Source organism: Lepidochelys kempii, chromosome 2, assembly GCF_965140265.1.
Source record: "Lepidochelys kempii isolate rLepKem1 chromosome 2, rLepKem1.hap2, whole genome shotgun sequence".
NCBI lineage: Eukaryota > Metazoa > Chordata > Testudines > Cheloniidae > Lepidochelys > Lepidochelys kempii.
This window is the reverse complement of record NC_133257.1, coordinates 96268992-96292630: the sequence shown is the minus strand read 5'-3', so window position 1 is coordinate 96292630 and position 23639 is coordinate 96268992. Positions and strand designations below refer to the sequence as shown.

The following is a 23639-nucleotide window of genomic DNA, read 5'->3' as shown; positions in this document are numbered from 1 at the left end:
TTCAGTTCTTTAAATTATACATGCATAATTTAAATACACACACACACACACACACACACACACAGACATCTTTGAAGGAACAGTGTAGTTTCCAGGTAGAAACTTACTCTAATTTCTAAAAGCACTTATATTATGGTTTATGATAAGAAAGTTTCCACTTGGGTATATTGCACTCTGAGCCTCCACTCTGGCAAGTAATGCCACATAGTAGGCTGCTCCATGAGACTACATTCCACAGGAAATTTTTGATGTTATCTGGCTATACTGATTCACTCCAATTTCTGTGCAGTAAATTCTTTGTTATAAGTAAAGGTGGGCACAAAGTGTTCTCAATTTGTGTGACTTATATCACGACATGCTTTTCTATGCTCAGGAGGTTTACAGATTCATCATTGCACTGAAGTATCCCAGAGACCTGGGCCTCTGGAGACATCTATGCTATTGGCAAAGAACCAAAATTCCTCCCTGCCTTCAGCAGGACTCACTCTGGTTGGTAATGCTTGAAGTGAAAATTACTCTGAGATGTTTATGAGCATCAGTGAATGTGTGGGTGAGGCCTCACCCTAAACATGTTCTAGTTAATTGGCATTTTGTTGATGCAATATGCATAAGCATATTGTAGTTCTGAGTATAAATACTACTGACAGGAGATGAGGTTTACAATCACAGATTAACTCAACCAGATCTTGGGGTATAGCATCGAGCTTGCTAAGGAATAATTGGACTCGGTGCTAGTCTGCTTAAGAAACTGGTCTGTGTGCACGGAAAATGGAAGGTGAGTGCTTTGGAGCTTTGCTACCATGTGACTAACATCTGAAAGCAGGTGGCAGACAAGGCAAGCAGACTAATGAATCTGCCAGAAACATGGACAAAATGTGTGCATCCTACTGTGGAAATTCAAGCCGAGAGATCATTTTGTCATAAGAAGATAATATTTTCTGTAATCATTACTCTACCTTTGAACTCAGTTTTCCCTCCTTTAAAAAACAACAACAAAAAATAGCTCAGACCCTACAGATATCAAAAGTTATTTTTAAACCTAGAGAATGATGGGAAATATGATGAGGAGATGATGTGATGGCCATTTCTGAGAGGAATGAAAAGGCAAATTAATTATTTTTACTTTCTGCTTTACATATAGTTTATTTTATAATGTTCTGTGTTCCCAGTGATTTAGAGCTAAATTCCCATTGACTGGAGAAAACCAATGGGAGGTACTAGAGTTGATTATCAGTGGCTCTCTTAGCTGACAGCAAGATACTAGCTTCCTTTAAAGAAGCAATTGTTAGATCATTACTCAAAAAATACTATCTGTTTATGCTGATTAACTCAAGTTATTACCCTATTTAGAATAACCTACTTTTACGGAGTTCACTGAGAAGGTTTTGGCAAGGCAGCTTAAATGGCATCTGGATTCCCCTGGTTTCCTTCTCCCCAATTAAATTGGGCTTATGCCTCAATGTGGTGTAGATGTGCTGGTTGTGTGTAGATTGTCAGTCTCCTCCAGGTGATAGATGAAGTTGACTTTGATACTGCTGACCATGAGTTACAGATTCATCTGCAGCCCCAGGAGGCTCTAGTCTTTTCTTACTGAGAGATGCTTTTGGTTGGGGTTGACAATAGCTGTAAGACTTTCCATAGAGTTCAGTTCTGCCATTTTCTTAGTTCAACATGTGATGCTTTTAGGAGCAGGGGTAGGCTCTGTGTAGCCCGCAAAGGGAATTAACTTCATATGGGCATATGCTCTATCTGCTTCTACTGACCAGTTCCTCAACCCTTTGAAGACTTGAAATATTTCTTGTTCTTTAACTAGCTCTTCAGAATGAAAATATATTGCTTTGATTAATTTCTATGCTCCCTATTTGTCTGTCATCTTTTTTCCCCTCCCGCAGGAAACCTTGGCAACAGCTGTTAAATAATGTGTCCTCAATGATATATTTTTTCTCATTGGGTTCATTCCTCTCTTTTCCTGCAGCTATTGCGTTGGGAGATGTCGACCTAAACTGTCCTTACAACTGCAAAAACCATAACACTCATTTCTTCGGCACTGACAAACAGATAGTAAGGAGAGGCCAGGCCTTCAACTTTTATGTGAATTTCCAAAACCGGGAATGGGATGACACCAGGGACACCATGTCCTTCACTGTGGAGACAGGTAATCACTTCCAAGCTGCATGATCTTCCCCCAGTCCTCTCCTGATAAATAGTCTTTCCCCATTCACCATCTGTGCCGATAGACATCTCCAAGCCTCCTTGTATTTCATATGGAGTTTTAATCTCCCCCCAACTGTGCTGTGCATTATTCACATAAATAAGAGACCTTATATCTTAGAAGCTTTACATTGCAAATGGCATTTCGACAAAATATGTGTCTGTTGAATCTGATTTGTCTATTTTTATTCAGACTTGTATTTTTCCTTTCCTGAAAAGGCATCAGACCCTGTGAGTCAAATGGGACAAAGTGCAACTTCTCTCTAGGCAAATGTATAGATCACACCTGCTGGAGCGCTTGCTACAAACCTCATCAAAAAAGGTGCATGAACATCACCCTGTTTCCACCAACCAATGCCTGTATTGGCCGCCACATTCTCAACATGCATGTCACATCTTGTGATCGCACATATGACCGGTGCCTAGGAGACTTTTACATCCTCTTTAATCCTTGGTGTGCTGGTAAGAAACCCATAGGAAATCTGTGGTTAGAGAAATGCTGGAGATATTTATTATTTTGCTTATAGAAGGTGTTTAAAATTAACAAAATTATAAGGAGCAGTTGGCTCAAGGGAGAGGGTGTTTGGGTCAGATAGTAAAAAATAGTCTCAGAAGAGATGGACTTGAGATGCGCAATTCAGGTTCAGATTTTGCATGTTCATTTTCTCTCCTGCAAGTCCTGGGATATCCCAATCTAGATTCTGAAGATTCCAAAATCCAGAGACATTTGGAGCTCATTTTTTCATTTGGTCATTTAATGCTATTAGTTTTAAAGTATAATGTTTCCCCCACCACCACCACTTCTACAGCAATTTCCATCAGAATATTAAAGCGCCTCATGATATCACTGGGAAGTAAATTAGTCTAAGCTGGGAGGCACTATTATCCAGTAGATAGAGCACAGGACAGGAGTCAGTAGGTTTGGGTAGGTTCCTGGATGTTACTACTGACTCTGTGGGTACATCTACACAACAATTAAACACCCCTGGCTAGCCCATGTCAGTTGACTCAGGCTCCTGGGGCTTGGCCATGCAGGGCTGTAAAATTGCTGTATAGACTTCAGGCTCAGACTGGATCCCAAGCTCTGGGACCCCACAATGAGGGAATGGTCCTAGATCCTGGGGTCCAGCCTGAGCCCGAATGACAACACAGCAATTTTTAACCCCAAAGCCCGAGCCCCATGAGCCCAAGTTAGCTGACATGGACCAGTCACATCCAGGCTGTGTAGACTTACCCTGTATGACCTTAAGTGAGTCAGTAAGTGCCAAGTATTAAAAAACAGTCTGTAATTTTGGGTGCCTCGGTTTTTAGGTGCCAAATTTAAATACACACTGTTTGAATTTCAGATGTGCTCAGTAACCTCAATGTCAGTGGAAGTCTGAGGTTCTCAGGACCTCTGAAATTCAGGCTGTACATATATAAAGTTGGGTGAGACCTGTTAAGGGAAAAATGATTTGACAAAAATCAAGCTTCTAAATATACAGTGAGTTATTAAACAATTTATCCAAAACCCCAGCAATGTTTCCAAGGAGATGACACACTTAAAAATGTTGCTCAAGTTTAAGTTAAAGACAGGAAAAAAAGCAGATTTGTAAAGAAAGAGAGAAGCGAAAGAGAAAGTGAGTGGTAGAGAGATTAGACTGATAGTTCTGTCTCTGCTTCTTTTCCAGATGACCCTGTGTATATGTACAATGAGGCCCACAGAAAAGAATATGTCCTGAATGAACAAGGAATGCTGTACCAGGGAGTTCACAAGCACATTACTTCTAGACCGTGGCACTTTGGACAGGTAAATATCACACTGTGAGACTTGTTCAGAACTTGTAAAACCCAACAATAATTCAAAAGATGACGTTGACAGAGCGTAGCCAGACTGATCTTGCCTTTCTGTAGCACTGGTGCAAGCCAAGATTTACATAAATATCTGGCATATTACAGAATTGTGTGAGTTTTTCTTGTGCCAATCCAGACCATGCTCCAGTCTCAATACTTTAACATACAGCTAAAAAAAAATCCACCATAAGATCACTAGAGCAGAGAGACCTGATAGCCCAGTGGTGAGGGGCCGGGCATTCACCGAGGAAACCCAGGCTCTGCCTGATTCAGAACCTGTGTCTCCCACATCACAGGGAGTGCCCTAACCACTGGGCTATATAGTCAATCAGTCAATCTCTGCTATTTGACCTGTTCCACTTTATATCAATATTCATTGGGTCAGGGAGAGAAAATGACTCCAAGGTCTGGAGGTTAATGCACTTACCTAGTATGTACGAGATCCAAGCTAAAGTCACTGCTTTGCACCATTCGGATCAAGGATTTGAACCTTTCACATCCCAGGTGCGATCCCTAAACATCTGGCTACTCTGGGTTGGTGACTCTCTCTCTCTGATTTTCACAAAACAAATTCAAAAGGAAATTTTCAAGGGTCTTAGTTTAAACCTGCTACAGAACGAGAAACATTTTGAAATCTCAAAAGTTTTCACAGGAGGGGAAAACCACTTCCCACCCAGCCCTAGTGAAGACTACAGGATAGACACTCATCTCTGGGGGAAAAGGTGAATTAACTTCACTTTGGCCCTACAGGGGTTGGGAAGGCTGTAGAGACTTCCCTGGAAGAAAGGGTGAGGTACCTTGTATTGAGCCTCTGAATGAAAGGTGGAAATGATCCCATTGGCCAAGCAAGGAGTTACCCTGGCATGTTCTAAAAGGAATTCTGTCCTTTCTGCCAGTAGATATGAGATACAATGCAAAGTCACGGGCACTGGCCTTTAGAAAAAGGGGTCTGTTCACAGGCATAAAGAGATGTCAGCTATACAAGGAAAACAAAAGGAAACATATCAAAGCCAGCATTCCATAGTGTCTGTAATAGCCGTCTTTCCTTGTGCACATAGTTTGAAGATGGCATTTTGGATATCTGCCTGAAACTCCTGGATATGGGTGCAAATTACCATCATGACTCTGACCGAGAAAGTAGTTGGCGCAATGATCCTGTGCATGTCAGCATGGTGGTAAACCACATGGTAAGTGAATGGTTAATCACATATGACCTCTGAATGCATCAGCAGCAGTGAGCTATGTTGTAGGAGAAGAGTGAAACACACAGGAACCACAGACACATATACCAGATATGGAGCTAAACAGGGAGGAATTTGACTAACCATGTAAATCAGAATTTCCACAGTTTCAGTAGCTCAGTACAGAATTTGTATCTTGGAAAAGTCTTAGGATGTAGAAAAGTTATCAGATATTTAGATTTATTGTTGTCTGTTTTCCAGATCTGTGGCCATAGCAATAACAGCATCATGAAGCTCCCACAAAACAATGATTACCTTCAGAGGGCTAAACCACTGTCATGGAATGGAAGTGTTCCCATCCTTCTGCAGTGGTATAAAGGCCGATGCAGGCCGGTCAGATATGGAGACTCTGCGTCTCTTGCATCAGTAATGTGCACAGGTATGCTAGCCTCCCCAAAGTTGGTGGGGAATGATATATCCACACCTGTCAAGGAAAACAAGCCTATAGCAAGCAGCTGACATGATCTGTATGTCACCAGAAAAAAAAAGTGGATCTATTTTTTGTTACCAAAATAAATTCACTGTAAAGTGGCTGACTAGGGTGAGATCCAGCTTTGTCTCAGCAGTGATCAGAGCAGGAAGAAAAACAGTACTCACCCTTCTGGCCCTGACTCCCGTCAGTACTATATGCTTCAGTGTTTGCTGAACATTTCCACCAGTGATAAAAGGCAGAGTAAGTACAGTGTACTGTATGTGGTAGCATATTCTTCTAGCACAAGCTTGGATGATGAATCAGAAGAACAAGCAGTGACAATTGCAATAAAATGCTTGATTGTATCTCTTCCTAAAATCTGGGAGCCAAAGCAATGAGCTGCAAACTACTATCCTTTCCTATGAAAAGAGAGGATATTTTAGTGAGCTAGCCCAGTGGTTCTCAAACTAGGGTCGCCGCTTGTTCAGGGAAAGCCCCGGGCAGGCCAGGCCAGTTTGTTTACCTGCCACATCTGCAGGTTTGGCCGATCGTGGCTCCCACTGGCCACGGTTCGCCGCTCCAGGCCAATGGGGGCTGTGGGAAGCAGCATGGGCCGAGGGATGTGCTGACCGCCCTTCCTGCAGCCCCCATTGGCCCGGAGCGGCGAACCGCAGCCAGTGGGAGCTGCAATCAGCCGAACCTGCGGACGCGGCAGGTAAACAAACTGGCCTAGCCCACCAGGGGCTTTCCCTGAACAAGTGGTGGCCCTAGTTTGAGAACCACTGTTATAAGTGATTACTTACTGAGGTAAATCAGTTTCTAAGTTGGTTGGTGGGGATGTTTTGTAACATAGTGCAATTGAATCTATGCTTCGTTTGCAATTAACGTTATGGAGGACTCTTGATGTTTTGTTAGTCAGACACCATTATTGTTGATCCTCCTAAAGGACCCAGGAAGAAAGCCTAACATCCTATTTCCTACTTCTAGGTCCCCCTTTGCTACTTTCCCAACAGCAGAATGAAGTCCCCTAGAGAAGCTGACTTTGCACCATTAGTGTTATGTGCACTCAGTATTTTTTGTTGGAGATTTTAGCTCAAACTATTTACATGGTATTTGTCAATTATAGGAGAAATTATCTGAAAAATAGGAAGGAAAGGAATTGGCTAACTTATTCCAGGGAAGCATTCTTTATAGGGACTTTTGAGTAAGTGTTCTGGACTCTGGAGCACTTTTTCCCTTACAGTGATGAGGTGTTTGGGAATCCCAAGCCGTGTTGTCACAAACTTCTATTCTCCTCAACGTGCTGAGAACCCCCTTGTTGTCAATGAACTTTTTGACTGTACTGGCAAAACCCTGCGTGGCAAAGACAGCCTTTGGTAAGTGTGAAATCAACAATGAGTGAATGCTATTACTGATGTACAAGAACTCACATAAGCCTGACCATGGGCCATTTCTTTGGTGTTGCAAGACTGTTGCAATAATTCAGTTTTGTGATGACACATTACAAGATATAATTATACACTAGTAGTACTTGCTTGATTGCTGAATCTACATAAGAATCAGATGCTCATAAAACATTCACCAAACTCATAAGTACTTAATACTACCTACGAATGAGGTCATCTATCTTGGAGTGGCTCCAAAAATACTGACTGCATCATGAAACACAAATCCATCAGGGATCAGGGCCATCATCTTCCATCATGATCACTTAGTTGATAATCTTTTCTTTGATAACTGGCTTCTTGAGGCTCCTTATCACTGGTGTAGAGCACTATGGCTGTAGTGTCTGGCCCCAATACAGCATGCACCCAGATCACTATCGCACACCAATGGTAGCTTTCATATTCCTACCCTACCCCTGTTCCTAGTCTGATTGGTCCAGCATTTTGACTTGTACCAAAGACTGGCCTCTGAAAGTTCTTTACAAAAACTGAACTTTTACATCCTACAGGAGCTACCACTGCTGGAATGAATCTTGGATGGCCCGCAGAGATCTAAATCAATGCTGTGGTGATTGGCAGTGTCTGGATCCAACACCCCTGGAGACTGGTAGAGGTAAATTAACCCTGTGGTTCTGTAGAAGTAATTACTGTCCTATTCTTCAGGTTGTATAGTAGCATGCTATGTTACATAATGTAGTAATATGGTTGACTTGATCTATGTTAGGTTCAATATGCTGTGGTCCTACTTCGGTCAGAAGCATCAAAGATGGAAATCTGGACTTGGACTATGACGGCCATCATATGTTCTCTCGGCTGAATGCAGGCTGTGTTGGCTGGCTTTCCCAAGGCTCTGTCTCAAAGACAAAACTATACTACGACATTTGGCCTTGTGGGCAATACATCAGCACCAAGTGCATTGGTAGTGACCTACGTGAGGATATCACCAGAGCTTACAAGTATGAATTAGGTATGGACCAAAGACTTTACCTGGATTCACAGGAATTTGAAATGCTGATCATAAGAAATATAAATAAACACATTCTGTTCATTGTGAAAGTTCTCTGTTTTAAAGTAAAACTTCTCCAGACTGATCTAGGTTTTGGAAAGAAACATTATTCCAAAGGCTTCTAAATATAATTGATTTTTTTAAAGATTGTGCTTAAAGTCATTCACTCCCACTATTTTCATTCATATTCTGGCCCTGCCTGTTCCTTAGTTGGGTAATAGAGATCAGGATGGGCTTTCTTAGGACCTCTGAAAGGCCCGAAATCATTCTTCAAGCAGGAGTTAACCTCTTCATTCTCACCTAGTGTACCAGAGATGTCAAGACACATAATTATTAATTAGCCCCCTCACATATCTAGTGTACTCTCATATTAATTTTTTTTTATCAGTGTAAGTTGCTACTGGGCTACATTCACCATCCAACATTAGTTAAGGGATTATACAGCACAACACTTACAGGAGTGTGAAATGGGTTGGAGCTAACTGTAAAAATGAAACCCCTGGATGACTATGTCTGAGGGACAACAGGAGCATGGTTAAGAAGCTGGACATTTATGAGAGTGTCTTCATATGGCTATCTCTAGTGTTTAGAAAGATATATGTAATGTGGTCTATTGTACACATTGTGGTCCTTGTACAGCTGGTTCTGAGACTTATGCTGAATACCTGTTTTATTATTTATTTACTCTACAGATATAAAATAAGGTAACAAACTGCAGCTAAGCATGTTTTCCTAGTGATTTCGTTTCAGCATTCCTGTCTCCTTGAACAGGAGAGGAGGTGCATTTTCTTTACGTTCTAGTTCTACACTTGACTGTACCAGGTTAGCTCTAAGGAGAGGAGAGAAGAAGAAGGAATTTAATCACTTTTGGGGCTGAGAGAGTTATGATCTCTTGCATCTCCAACAGGTTAAATGTCCCATATCTTCTTCAACAGGTTCTCTGAAAGACAAAGAAGCATTTTACAGAGCTTATAGAAAAATTCATTCTGGATACTGTAATGCTCCCAATTCAGATATAGACAGGGAGTTAGCATCTCTCCGAAACCCATTCCTGAGTGATGCTGGTATTGCTATGAGGCTTAAGATGGCTAATTGTCCTGTATATGGCCAAGATGTCTGTCTGCAATGGGTGCTTGAAAACTTACGTAAGGAGCCCAAGAACTTGAATTTCAACTTGTGTGCTCAGGTGATGACATGCAATGGATGTCCATTGGATCAGTTCTGGAAGGACAATATGAATGTCATTCTGGGTCCAAGGGAAGGTAAGAAACATTGGAGCTATCTAATTCACTCTTGTTGGTCCAAAGTCAGCACTATCCTCAGGAGATAGGTGAATACTTGTGATCAGGATTAGTCGGAGGCCTTTTAACAGCCATAGGAGATTAAATTAATGGGGCTCTACATCCTTTAATATTGATAGTTGGATTGCTTTTGGATTGATCCTCCGAAGATCAGCAAATTCACTGCATGGCTTGTATGCTTCTGGGTGGGTCGTAGGCCCTGCATGGTATTTGGATTCATTTTTACCAGAGCAAAATTCCAAAGGTTAGGGATATTGGTGAGCATACAGAAGTTCATTACCATTAAATCTTCTGGTCTGGGTTTTAACTAAGGAACAGTTTTATGTTAAATACACTGATGTAGCTACAGTTCTCTGAAAGCTGTGATATCAGCCAAAGGTTTGAGGAAAACTGTATATATCTTTGACTAGAGGAGATTATGATATCTCTCAAGTGAAATGGGATCCCAGGCCTTGAACATTCCAAGCATTACTACCAGATAAGCCACAGAATAAAGAAAACAGGAGGGATGTCACATCACAAACACTTAGCTTGTGATTAATAATATTTTTCTTTCCAGAAACAACAAGCTCTCTCCATATACCATATGAATATCAAACCATCACTTCCTTAGTGTTTGGGTTCATTTTTACTAAATTTAAATTCTTGAGATTGGGATATCACTGAGGATTAGGAAACACAGCACAATGAAATCTTCTGCTTTGAAGTTTTAATTAAGGAGGAACTTCTTGGTGAATGCAATGATATACTTAAAGATCCTTGAAACTGGCCACAGTGTTAAGGATAGTAATGCATCTCCTTTAACCAGCAGATGTCATGTCCGCACTCAAAGACAATGGGATATCATGACATTCAGCAAACTACTGTTAACCTGTACGGTTTAGTGCCAGTCAAATTACAGGATGGAAATGGCAGGAGATATCAGCTGAGAGAAACAGATTAGTGATAACAATAATTTTACTTTGCAGTGAAAACAATCCCACTACACATACCATTTGACCAATATGGGTCTCACCTCTCTGACTACAACATTATGAGAGTGGTAGCTGTCTCAGAACCAGAATGTGGTGGTGAAGTCCTGATGGTGAACAGAGATATTGTGATTAACAAGCCTCCTCTTGATATTAAGGTAAAGCACATCCCTTAGTTGCTCCACATACACAAGAGACACCCATTGGTCTAAGAAACTCTTTCTCACACTCACACGCACAGGGCTATTCCTAGATCACTGTGCGTGGTTGCAGTGCTGAAAAATTCTGAAGCAACAGAACTCTCTTTATTTTTCATTTTACCAGTGAAGAATTTGATTTTGAATCTAATAACAATTGACCCCATCTCAAAGGAGAGATGTCAGCCAACTTTAAACCAGGAAGGGATTTTTGGCTGAATAACCCTCCCTTTTAAATCTCCATTTATTTCCTTATTTATATTTCAGCTTTTTTAAAATCCTAGGCTAGTCTAAATGCTATTTTTTGGAGGGATGCAAGAACATAAGAACAGCCATACTGGATCAGACCAATGATCCATCTATCCCAGTATCCTGTCTCCGACAGTGGGCAATACCAGAGCTTCAGGGTACATTACAGGGCAATTCTGGAGAGAACCACTCCAGTTTTCCCCTTCCAGCTTCTGGTAGTCAGAGGTTTAGGGTTGCCCCAAGCATGAGGTTGCATCCATGACCACATTGGCTAATAGCCATTGATGGACCTATCCTCCATGAACTCATCTAAATTTTTTTTAACCCAGTTATATTTTTGGAATTCACAGCACCTTATGGCAATGAGTTCCACAGGTTAATTATATGTTGTGTGAAAAAGTAGTTCCTCTTATTTCTCTTAATCCTGATGCCTGTTAATTTCATTGGGTGAGCTCTGGTTTTTGTATTGTCAGAAAGAGTAAATTACATGTCTCTTCATTTTTTCCACACCATTCATGATGACCTCTCATAGCCCCCCCTTATCTGTCCCTTTTTCTAAGCTGAGCAGCCCTAATCTTTTTAGCTCTCCTCATATGGAAGCTGGTTCATAAGAGAGTTCCTGTGTCTTTCCTCAGTTTCTAGGTAAACCTAGGGTGCATGCTACGTGCACTGCAGAAATCTCCTTCTGCAATCCCCTCCAGGAGGACCTGAGGAACTGTGTACTGAGCCTGGAAGGTTGTGGACTGTTCAAAGACCCAAAGACTATTGAGTAAGTTCAACAAATATTTAAACAGAATTCACGGGTTGAATATGCCATTGGAAGATTTCAGTTGTTCTATTGCTGAATAGGACTTTGTCTCTCCACCAGTCCATGCCTCTGTTGTGAGACTGCATTGCGAGTCTAGTTTCCCTTGCAAATGGTAGAGCATTTAGTGCTGGGAGGATATGCATATTCTTTCATTTTTTAAAGAAATAAGTTAAAAATAGTTAAGAGCTACTGTCTGTTGGAGAAAACACATTATTTCCTTTGTGCGAAATGCTAATTGGGTACTCATATGTTAGGCGGAGCCTCTATTAGTGGGGAGAGTACAATAATCCCTTTGAATCTGTGAAGAGGATCTCCCTAAATGTACATTGCTAAACAGTCACTATACCCAACATTCTTTTTCTTTAACCTCCAATTCATTCAAAATTGGAAAAAGGCAGTCTCAGTCACCAGGGTACCTTATAAGCCCATAACTTCTTCACTGGGGAAGGGTGGCACTTAGTACATGCAGTTTGCCATCTTACCCCAAAAGGAGTTTAGCAACTGGTTAGTATCCATTGCTATTTCTGGTTGTGAAGAAAAATTGACAAAGTTTGGGACTATTTCGTCTTGAAAGAAAACTATTAAGGTGCATTCTCATTGAAGTATATACAGCTCATCTAATAAAGCTCAATGAACTTGAGGTAGTCAGACAGACCAGAAATAGAAGACCTAAAGTGAGTTAGGGTGGAATATGCTATCTTTACAAAGAATTCAAGGGGCATGTATTTCTCAGAATGTGGTGAGTAGGTGGAATTGGCTTCCAATTATGGTGCTGAAGTGAAAAAGTACAAAGCATTGTTGAAACAAATTTTGGATGACTCTATGGGATTAATAAAAGGGTGCTGGTAAATACTGTTGGTGGGAGTATAATAACCTTCCCCTGAATAAGGAGGAAAACTCATGTCATGTTATCACAATACGATTTTTTTTTGCCTCCCTCCTCTGGCACAAAATTTTATAAGATAGATGACATATGGCAGAGTTGTCACAAAAACAGATCAAACATAACAGGTGTATAGCCAGTTTCTACTGCTGCATAAGTATAAGCTATATATGAGACAAAAAACACTTTCCTTTCTATCTCCTCATTCAGTCTGGGAACACTGGCTGCTAATCACCAGGCACGAACCATAGTGGAGTTTACACCTTACAGGGAAGGCTGTCACCGGCTCCTGGCCAACTTCAGATGTCACAAGTTTGGCTACTGCAAAGGATATGCCAATGCTGATGTGGAAAGTTCTGCCCCCCAGGTCGTGTGTGGCTCTGGCCCCCAGGTCGTGTGTGGCTCTGGCCCCCAGGTCGTGTGCGGCTCTTCCCCCCAGGTCGTGTGTGGCTCTTCCCCCCAGGTCGTGTGCGGCTCTTCCCCCCAGGTCGTGTGCGGCTCTGGCCCCCAGGCTGTGTGTGGCTCTTCCCCCCAGGTCGTGTGTGGCTCCGACCCCCAGCCTGCGTGCGACTATGTGTGCATCCCTGTGTGCAACTCTGGGTATGGCCCTGCGGGTGACTCTGGGGGCCCCCTCGTATATGATTATGTGTGCCTCCCTGTCGGCCATCCCATGTGTGAGTCTGTGTACCGTGCTGCGGCTGCCAGTGCCCCCTACTCCATGAGTGACAGTGTGTCCCGCTCTGTGTGTGACAATGTGTCTCGCCTCTTGGGCGTCCCAGTCTCTTTTTCTATGAGTGACCCCAGGTCTGCTCCAGCATCCCACCCCATGTCTGCCCCAGTGGTTCAAGGCATGCGTGGCTCTCTTCCCACTCCAGCATCCTACCCCGTGTGTGCCCCAGTGGTTCAAGGCATGAATAGCTCTATGCCCAATCCCCCATCCTATGCTATGAGTCTCCAAATGCCTCCAGCTATGGGTGGCTCTGTGCCCGCTCCACCATCCTATGCCATGAGTCTCCAAATGCCATCCGCTGTGTGTAGCTCTGTGTGCACTCCATCGTCCTACTCCACAAGTGTCCCAATGACTGAAGCTGCATGTGGCTCGATGCCCACTCCAGTGTCCCACCCCACGTGTGGCCCAGTGTCTCAATCTGTGTCTGGCTCTGAGTGCGCCCCCGTGTCTCGCTTTGCATCCCAATCTGTGAGCCCCCCAGCGACCAGCTCTGCGTGCACCCCAGTGTCTCGCTTTGCGGCCCGCTCTGTGTGCGCCCCAGTGTCTCGCCCCATGGCCCGCTCTGTGAGCATCCCAACGGCCCGCTCTGTGTGTGGCTCCAAGTGGGGTCCTTCATGCAACTCCGTGCCCCGCTCTGCGAGGGGCTTGGCCTCCCATTCCGTGTGGAACGCCACATGGGTCCCTGCATCCTACTTGGCACGGAACTCCACATTGCGCTCTGCATATGGTACTCTGCCTCGTACTGAGCCTCAGTCTACATATGGCAACCTGTCCCGCTCTGTGCCCCTCTCTGCCTATGGCTCTCTGTGCCGCTCTGATGCTAACTCTACATATGGCACCCGCTCCTGCCCTGGCCCCCTCTCTACATATGGCACTCTCTCTCGCCCTGCCCCCCACTCTACATATGACACACTGTCCCACTCAGCACCCCGCTCTAAATATAACACTCTGTCCCGCTCTGCCTGGGCTCTCACAAGGGCGCGCTAAGCTGTTCTGAATGCAAATACATATAATCAAAAATAGACAAACGTAACTAAATGAAGTTATGCAGGAAGATATTTTGAAGTGGTAATTGCATTCTTACAGTGAGAGGAATAGACAAGATAATAAAGAACAGGATTTGTGGTTCTGGCCATTTATACACACATCTGAGATGTGTCAGGAAGCAGCGTGCACCCAGCAACAGAGAAGTGCATTAGATACTGTGTTTGTACCACCTGGAATATGATACTTTCTTTATGACAAATGAGCATGCGCCCAGTCAAGACCACTGGGTCTCATAATCACACAGCTCAGAATCCTCATCAGCCAATCAGGTTGCTTTCTCAGTCTAATGACTTTATAAACGACATCCTGTCTCCCATTGATTTCTCAACAGTATGCACTGCTCATTTAGTTATGGGTCCTGCTGAGCTTCGCTGCTCACACCAGATTTCAATCTCTTTCTCCATAAAGTGTATCAACCTTAAGATTATTTAAGCAGATGTACCTGTGGTAGTATATCAGTAACAGAGACTGCCACCTCTTTTAAGTCTTGCTTAAGAGATATTGGACCCTTAGTTGCTGACATTAATATGTCACAAGTCAGCTTTAAATGCTGCCATCCTGCCTTGTTTATCAGGCAATTAGAATTGTGGAGGTCACAAGCAAACCCTCTCTGCCAAATTTGCCCCTGCTTCAGATAAACTCAGGTTAAAAGAGTTACTGTAGGGATATATTTGGATTCATAAGACTGGCCATATTCCATTCCCAGTGTCAAAAATCCAGTGAGTCTAATTATAGAGGCTGCAAAATTTAGTGAGCAATTTTAACTGCTTTGGTCTTTGCAAGTGACCACATGGTTTTTTGTACAGTATATTATTGTATGGTCCTTTTTGTATATATTCTGGGTGTTCAGGCCTATGGGAAAATGTCCAGTTCTAGGCCCACATCATGGATTTCATGAGTACAGACTAAAGCATTATTGTTAAGACATTTCTGACACAGTGTGTGGATTGGGGAAAGAAAACAGTGCCCCTGAAAAATTGAGGAGATCGTAACTACCTGAATCTCTCATTTCAGCACAGATCTCCTCCCACAGTTTTGGGGACTCTAAGGCTTATTATTATTAGGATGAAACTCCTCCAAGGCCTACTGTGACATCTCCATTTATCTTCCTCTTAGCAAATTGTTGGATTAGCTGAGGCACCTCCCACCTTCCATCTTTTCCTCCTTGATGGTACAGCATGGAATATGTCCCATTTCTTTGCTAGGGATTTGGGATCAAACAGTTTTGTTAGTGCCACAGATGCTAGAGCACCCATTATGTTATGAAGCCCACCTCTCCATGTGTCATGAAGAGATTTCAGTTGTACCATGGGAATCTGAGAAATTGTACCATAAATCCCTGTATATGAAAAGGGTAAAGTATTTCTATGTCATGGATATGGTACTGAGTGGAAAAGCTTATTTTGTGTTTGCCAGGGGAAAAAAAGAGACCATTGCCTGGATATTGTATTGTGGTGGGAATGATTCCATTGTCTCCATTGGCTTTTTTACTGGATTTTTTTCTCATGATGGACTATAAAAATACAAGTTAAAAACCAACAACTGGTAATTGTCTTTCTTTTCAGAGTTTTTCAAAGGGGGGAGGAAGAACTCTGCAGAGACTTTGGACTGTGGAGTCTTTTTTATCCCTTACAGCACCTGCCACAATCCTTCTCTATTCCATTTCTTTCTCTAATCTTCTCTCCCAATTTGAACTCATGTCTCCTGAATAAAAGATCCTAATTTCCTATCACTGGAGGCTCCAGCCCTCACCATCCCTGCATTACCCAATCTGGCCTCAGTTTAAAATGAATAGCTTCTTACATGGGCAATTAAATCAAATCCTATCTTCACAGTAAATGTCTCCACCCAGCCACTACGCTAATTCCTTTCTGCCTCCACGGTCTTCAAGTGCCATGATCAACATGTCACTACTGGAAGAAAGCCTGGCTGAAAACAAAAAGAGGGATTTAAAGGATACCAGCACTGTGTACTTAAGGTGGAACAATTCTTAAGGAAGTACGTTTAAAAACATGTGACAGCTACATCATTATCTGACATGACTTCCATAACAACCAGTTATGATCCTGTGAACAGATGATTTGAACAGATGATTTGAACTCAAATGAGGGATAAGTACCATGAATTGAAATCTTTTTAAGAAACAAAGTTGCTCTTTCCTTGATGTCCATACCAATAAAGATAAAGTAATACAATTAAAATAAAACAGTTTTTTTAATGTTCTAATTATGTTTTAAAAGATTTCAACACAGTGACAATTAATATGTAAGAAAAGGAGAAACATTAAACTGTTAAGTAGTAGTAAAATAGTAAGCTTTGAGATAGCTATAAAAGCTGCTTGGTAAACACAATTAATCAGCTTTGCATGCCTCTACTCATGTAGTCATATTAGGGTATGTAAAACTCTCCAATTCACAAATATTTATATTTATGAATATAGTTTCCCTCTGCAACCGCCATGGTTATTCCGGTTTGAACAGCCACCTGCTGAACAGATGTTCCTGATTAAGCACTGTCCACCTCAATCCTCATTGTCCATTAAGATATCTAGAAACATTATTTTTCATCACAATTTAATTATAGAATATTTTATTCCAGGCTTTACCCAGCCAGAAACTATGCAACCCCACTTGAAATGAGTTGTAAGGAAATCTGATATAATACAGATACTGTTAACTGCTGTGTTCCTATTGCACTAGAATTTCCAGTTTGGTACACTGTGCCTGCTGAGGAGGCAGACTCAGAAGTCTGGAGCGTTTATGCAAATAAGACAATGACCTCATTTTCATAATTTAATTTAAAAAAAAGAACAGGAGTACTTGTGGCTCCTTAGAGACGAACAAATTTATTAGAGCATAAGCTTTTGTGGGCTACAGCCCACTTCATTGGATGCATAGAATGGAACATATAGTAAAAAGATATATATATATATATACATACAGAGAAGGTGGAAGTTGCCATACAAACTGTAAGAGGCCAATTAATTAAGATGAGCTATTATCAGCAGGAAAAAAAAACTTTTGTAGTGATAATCAAGATGGCCCATTTAGACAGTTGATGAGAAGGTGTGAGGATACTTAACTTAGGGAAATAGATTCAATATGTGTAATGACCCAGCCACTCCCAAGTCTCTATTCAAACCCAAGTTAATGGTATCTAGTTTGCATATTAATTCAAGCTCAGCAGTTTCTCATTGGAGTCTGTTTTTGGAGCTTTTCTGTTGCAAAATTGCCACCCTTAAATATTTTACTTAGTGGCCACAGAGGTTAAAGTGTTCTCCTACCTGTTTTTGAATGTTATGATTCCTGATGTCAGATTTGTGTCCATTTATTCTTATGCGTAGAGACTGTCTGGTTTGGCCAATGTACATGGCAGAGGGGCATTGCTGGCACATGATGACATATATCACATTGGTAGATGTGCAGGTGAACGAGCCCCTGATGGCGTGGCTAATGTGATTAGGTCCTATGATGGTGTCACTTGAATAAATATGTGGACAGAGTTGGCATCGGGCTTTGTTGCAAGGATAGATTCCTGGGATAGTGTTTTTGTTGTGTGGTTGCTGAAGAGTATTTGCTTCAGGTTGGGGGTGGGAGGCTGTCTGTAAGAGAGGACTGGTCTGTGTCCCGATATCTGTGAGAGTGCGGAATCATTTTTCAGGATAGGTTGCAAATCTTTGATGATGCGCTGGAGAGGTTTTAGTTGGGGGCTGAAGGTGACAGCTAGTGGCATTCTGTTATTTTCTTTGTTGGGCCTGTCCTGTAGTAGGTGACTTCTGGGTACTCTTCTGGCTCTGTCAATCTGTTTTTTCTCTTCAGCAGGTGGGTATTGTAGTTTTAAGAATGCTTGATAGAGATCTTGTAGGTGTTTGTTTCTGTCTGAGGGATTGGAGCAAATGCAGTTGTATCTTAGAGCTTGGCTGTAGACAATGGATCTGTGGTGTGTCCTGGATGGAAGCTGGAGGCATGTAGGTAAGTATAGCGATCAGTAGGTTTCCAGTATAGGGTGGTGTTTATGTGACCATCGCTTATTAGCACAGTAGTGTCCAGGAAATGGACGGCTTGTATGGATTGGTCTAGGCTGAGGTTGATGGTGGGATGGAAATTGTTGAAATCATGGTGGAATTCCTCAAGGGCTTCTTTTCCATGGGTCCAGATGATGAAGATGTCATCAATGTAGCGCAAGTAGAGTAGGGGCGTAAGGGGATGAGAGCTAAGGAAGCGTTGTTCTAAGTCAGCCATAAAAATGTTGGCATGCTGTGGGGCCCTGCGGGTACCCATAGCAGTTCCGCTGACTTGAAGGTATATATTGTCCCCAAATGTGAAATAGTTGTGGGTGAGGACAAAGTCACAAAGGTCAGCCACCAGGTTTGCTGTGACATTATCGGGGATACTGTTCCTGATAGCTTGTAGTCTATCTTTGTGTGGAATGTTGGTGTAGGGGGCTTCTACATCCATAGTGGCCAGGATGGTGTTTTCTGGAAGATCACCGATGGATTCTAGTTTCCTCAGGAAGTCAGTGGTGTCTCAAAGATAGCTGGGAGTGCTGGTAGCATAGGGCCTGAGGAGAGAGTCCATATAGCCAGACAATGCTGCTGTTAGGGTGCCAATGCCTGAGATGATGGGGCGTCCAGGATTTCCAGGTTTATGGATCTTGGGTATCAAATAAAATACCCCTGGTCATGGTTCTAGGCACAGATCTGTTCCTGTGCTTTTTCAGCATCACTTCATTTGCATCAATAATTCTTCCCAAATATTCCCCCTTGACTTCCCCTTCACCCCACCTCCCTTTCATTGGTTGTCTCTCCACCTGAAATTTCCTCATGTGCATCCCTCAAATTTCCACATCCCATATACGGTTTTCTCTACTTGCCTCTCTCCCTTGACTTTCTCCCTGGATCCCCAACAATGCACTCCCTGATCTTAGACACCCTGCCTAAAGTGTGGTTCCCAACCCATGTATTGTCACTGAGACACAACTAGAGTAACTGCCTATGTAGTGCCACTCCATCCATCACACTTTGCCACATGTTTTGTGGCTGGGACCATGTTAGGGGCTATGTTCTCGGCAGGTACTCTATGGTTAGAACCCTGGAGGACTGCTAGGACTTTTTAAGATTCTCCGTGGTTCAAATCGTAGAGAAGAAGCCTAGATTGCCTCTGCCACACAGCTCCCAAAGAGAATGAGAGACAGAATCTGCAGCTAATGGGGATGGAAGTCTCCTGGTGATGAAGGAGACGCAACCACTCAGGCAGAGCTTCATCCATTATGGGTAAAGCCCAGAGGGTTTTCTGCAAATGCGAAGTAATAAAAAATAATAAGAGAACCAATTTATACTATGAAATAAAATAAAACAAAACAAAAATCTCTGGCACAATGCCACTCAGATTTTGCCTGGCCACCCCTCCATCATCATGGAGGTGTGGCTGAGCCAAATTTGAGTGAGTAGAGCTGCGACACCCCTCTATACTCCATGTTGCAACACACAGAGTGAGGAGCCTGGCCCACATTCAACCCTCTATGAGCAGCTGGTGGTGGTTGAATGTGGGCAAGCTTGCTTTCTACTCCCTCCCCTTGGGGTCTCCCATTCCTACAGGCAGGAAACCTGAGGGCTTCCCACCCTGCAGAAGGGATAAAATAAAATAAAACAAAATTCCTCCCAAAATACAAGAAAAGTTTGTGTGTGTGTGTGTATAAAGAATTTCACTGGGTTCTAAGTATGGGCCACCATGTGCAGGGAAAAGTTCAGAATTTGAAATGTCACCTTTCAATCATATATCCTCCTAAGGTCCCCAGCTGTGTTGATCGGATATCTTCTGTCTTGGTGACATGCCAGGTGAGAGCTGGTTCAAAAAACCCATAATATTTCATACACCCCTTTTTTTGGTTGAAATTCAGAAGAAAAAAATGTCAAGATGTTTCCAATTTTGATTTTTTTTTCCAGGCAGCTCTACTGCATCTTGTGGAACAACTATTTACAAAATTAACATTAATCTCTTCTGTGAGCCAACCATGCTTCTAGTCTGGAAGCTAAGGGTCATCTGAGCAAGACAACTGTTTTATTTGTCAGAAATCAGACAAGGAAAATCAGTCATGTACAAATAAGTTTTAGTCCTTCAGGACTTTGTTTCCACTCAACGGCAACTCAGGTGCTCTTTCATTTTATTTTTTCAAGTTTAAGCACATTTACTTGATTCTTGGGTATGTGAAGGTGGGAAATAAAGATAATTTTCCCATAAAACTTTTAGTTTACAAATTTCTGCTATATATTTTTATATTGCTTGTCAGAACAAATAGTAGTATCTGAGCTTCCCCCAATATAAAATTAAAATAGGGCTGCAATTTATTTTACAGTAGAGAAAATGAACTATTATGTCTGATACTTCTGATTCAGTTCTTAACGGCACATAGCACATTTGTGAATTAAGTCATTTTTTTAAAGAAAGGGAGAGGATATAAAAATCGAACAGCAGGTTGACTGTTTCACATCTTAAATGCTTTGGGCTTGGACTTCCTATGACACTTATCAGTGACACACCATAAAAAGCAATGTGTCTGAGTGAAATGTCATTTATTTTTTATATATTCCATTACATGGAAAAATATTGAATTTTGTAATTTGATGAACCAATATCCTACTGAGTATTAGTTATAGAGTCAAATAAAATGCAATATTTTGTGTTAGGTGGGAAGATTAAATTACTGAAACACTGTATGTTTTATTTAATGTTGTTAAAATATTTTGGACCTCATACTATGAAATAGAAGTGTATAACAAATTAAATGAAAATACACTGACCCTAGGAAAAGATGCAGAAAGAAAATATTCAGATTGCAAAATACTATTTGCATTTCTTTTTTCTTTTTTACTATGCTTTTTTTTCACTATGCTGTGTTATTTATTGTATATTATTCTTCACATAAGTCAACACCACTTTACCTAGATAACTATTTTAATTCTAATTGCATCTGTGGTTATTTTAAAGAGTCCAAATAAACAACACTATATTGACACTCCTGCTTTGAGAAAAATACTTCAACTAGATAGTAGGTTCTCATGTAGACATGTGTTTCAGGTCCTTTCCTCTTCACTGATTTCTTCCACTATTTTAGCTATGCGGAATTCATTCCATATCTACTGACATATTTTTGGATGTGTATTCTGAACGACAGTGTTAAGTTCTAAGACTTTTTAACTGCCAGCAAACTAGATTGTCATAGTACAAATAAATATTTGCATATAGGGTAACATGCAGATCCTTTGCATAAAGCCAAAGGGAAAGTTTTGTGCATGGCTAATGAATAATCCTCACCCATCCCAAAGATTGGGCATGGTGCACATGCACAGCTGGGTGGGGGCTACTGCGACAGCCAATTGGGTATTGTAGCAACCACAATCCACCACGATCTCCATTTGGACTTTGCCACCACTGGATCCATAGAGTCCATGAACAAACTGGCCACACCTCACTATCTTCCCAACCACACACCAGCTCTCCCTGCTTTGCACTCCTGAGGACTGATGACAACTCAGTGGAATTATTAGGCATGTGGTGCTTCCCATGTATAATAATCTGCACATTTAACCCTCCCACCATACAGCAGAGTTGGGGCAGTTCTACTGCATTTGGGTTCTTGACGGCCTGCCTCAAGGCTTTTGTACATAAAGCTGCAGAGTCAGATATTTCCTCCATAATATTACATAAATTGGCTTTGGATGGTCTTTAGACTCTCTGATAATGAGTGAAGTAGCTATTAATAGGTGCTTGTCTGTTTTAGCTATGCCTACAGGGCCCATCACCTATAATCAATCTAAATGATGTGCATCCATTCAAAAACATTTGCATTAGTCACACACCTGAATTATTATCATGAAATAATATTTAGAAACCATTTCTCATCATGATACATGGGAAAGTATTTAGCTATCTTAATGATGTTAAATTACTTCATCCTATTTGGAATTTCTTTCTTTCTTTCTTTCTTTCTTTCTTTCTTTCTTTCTTTCTTTCTTTCTTTCTTTCTTTCTTTCTTTCTTTCTTTTCCTCATTTATGAGGTTATTTCGTATTTCATTCACTTTTCATTGTTTCCTTTTGTATGAATTCCAAGTCATCAGGCTGTAGAAAAGTAAGTCCAAAATTCTATACAGCGTCTCTAAATCTGTTATGGATAGTGAAATGTTTATATTCTAGTGAGATGCACTGATGAAGATTCCCCCACAGTATATTCAGGGACCTACACTATATTCAGCTTTTGCTAATACATCTTACTCGTTATCTGTAGCTGGTTCTGGAACTTTACACAGTTCTAACAAAGCATCTTATCCCTGACCTGCACCAGCCACTGCCATTCCAATCTTGATTCTCTGCTGAGCATAGCTTGATCTGGTCCTCTCTTTAATGTTTTGCATAGCTTCTAATTTTCTTTAGAGGCCTTTTTTTTTTTTTTTGGTCTTGATCCTCTTTTTATGCAGGTGGAACAGTTAGAATATAATTAGCTGGAAGCTTTTCACATGTAAATATTACCAAAGTTACTACAGCAGCTTTCACTGGGCATTTTGGAGCCTGTAATAAGGAAAGCTTATGCATAAAGATTATAGGGTGGAGAGAATACCCAGGCCTTTATATACTCCTTGTTTCTTTCCTTTGAGCAATTTCAGTCTATTATAAAAAAGCGTGAGTCATTAAGCTCCTGACTGCACAACATAAGACCATTACTGTCAATGTAGATTGGGCGGAGGGGCAAAAAGCAAGGCACCTTCCCTTGACAGGTGATTTAAAATAATCTGGAAGTTTTAGCCATTGAAACAATGACCAACCTTAAATGTGATTTATACAATAGAGATCTGAAAACATGGTTACATTTCTCAAGATTCTTTCTCCATATTAAGATCATAGGAAATTCCATTCATTTTATATAATGTATATGTTGTCCTCTTTGGTGGAACCTTTTGCATTAGCTGAATATTTGGTCTTGCACTTATGTTCTATTAGTGTATTGTTTATGTGGGACCAACATCAAGATCAAAAAAAGGGGAAGGGAACAATCTCTAATAAAGATCAAAATGTCTACTATTTGCTTCTCAATGTGATATAAAAATGTTCTGTGTCAATACATTTCACACTTGGAACTATATGGAACAAATTGCTAACATGTTAAGTCATGCTGGATAGCTTTCATGATACAGCCTGTTCCCCGCTGCCTAATTTAGGGCTCAATCCTGCTCCCACTGAAGTCTGTGGCCAAACTCCCCTTCAGTTTATTAGGATATGATGAAGTCCCTGGGTTTTTAAGCAATTGGACT

At 41.5% G+C, this 23639-nt stretch overlaps 1 protein-coding gene across 1 annotated transcript; it reads left to right on the top strand.

Annotated features, from left to right (window-relative positions):
- Window positions 1-768: 768 nt before the first annotated feature.
- On the top strand, window positions 769-22832 carry LOC140906121 (protein-glutamine gamma-glutamyltransferase 5-like). Its single transcript, XM_073329626.1, has 11 exons — window positions 769-775; window positions 1976-2155; window positions 3882-4000; window positions 5103-5231; window positions 5487-5664; window positions 6941-7073; window positions 7652-7755; window positions 7867-8109; window positions 9084-9410; window positions 10418-10578; window positions 22809-22832. The coding sequence occupies exons 1-11, from the start codon at window positions 769-771 to the stop codon at window positions 22830-22832; spliced, it is 1605 nt and encodes a 534-aa protein (XP_073185727.1).
- Window positions 22833-23639: the final 807 nt, after the last annotated feature.

Coding starts and splice junctions, on each gene's coding strand:
- LOC140906121 (XM_073329626.1), top strand. Junction 4,001..5,102: donor GACCGTGGCACTTTGGACAG/GTAAATATCACA, acceptor TTGTGCACATAG/TTTGAAGATGGCATTTTGGA. Junction 7,074..7,651: donor CGTGGCAAAGACAGCCTTTG/GTAAGTGTGAAA, acceptor TACATCCTACAG/GAGCTACCACTGCTGGAATG.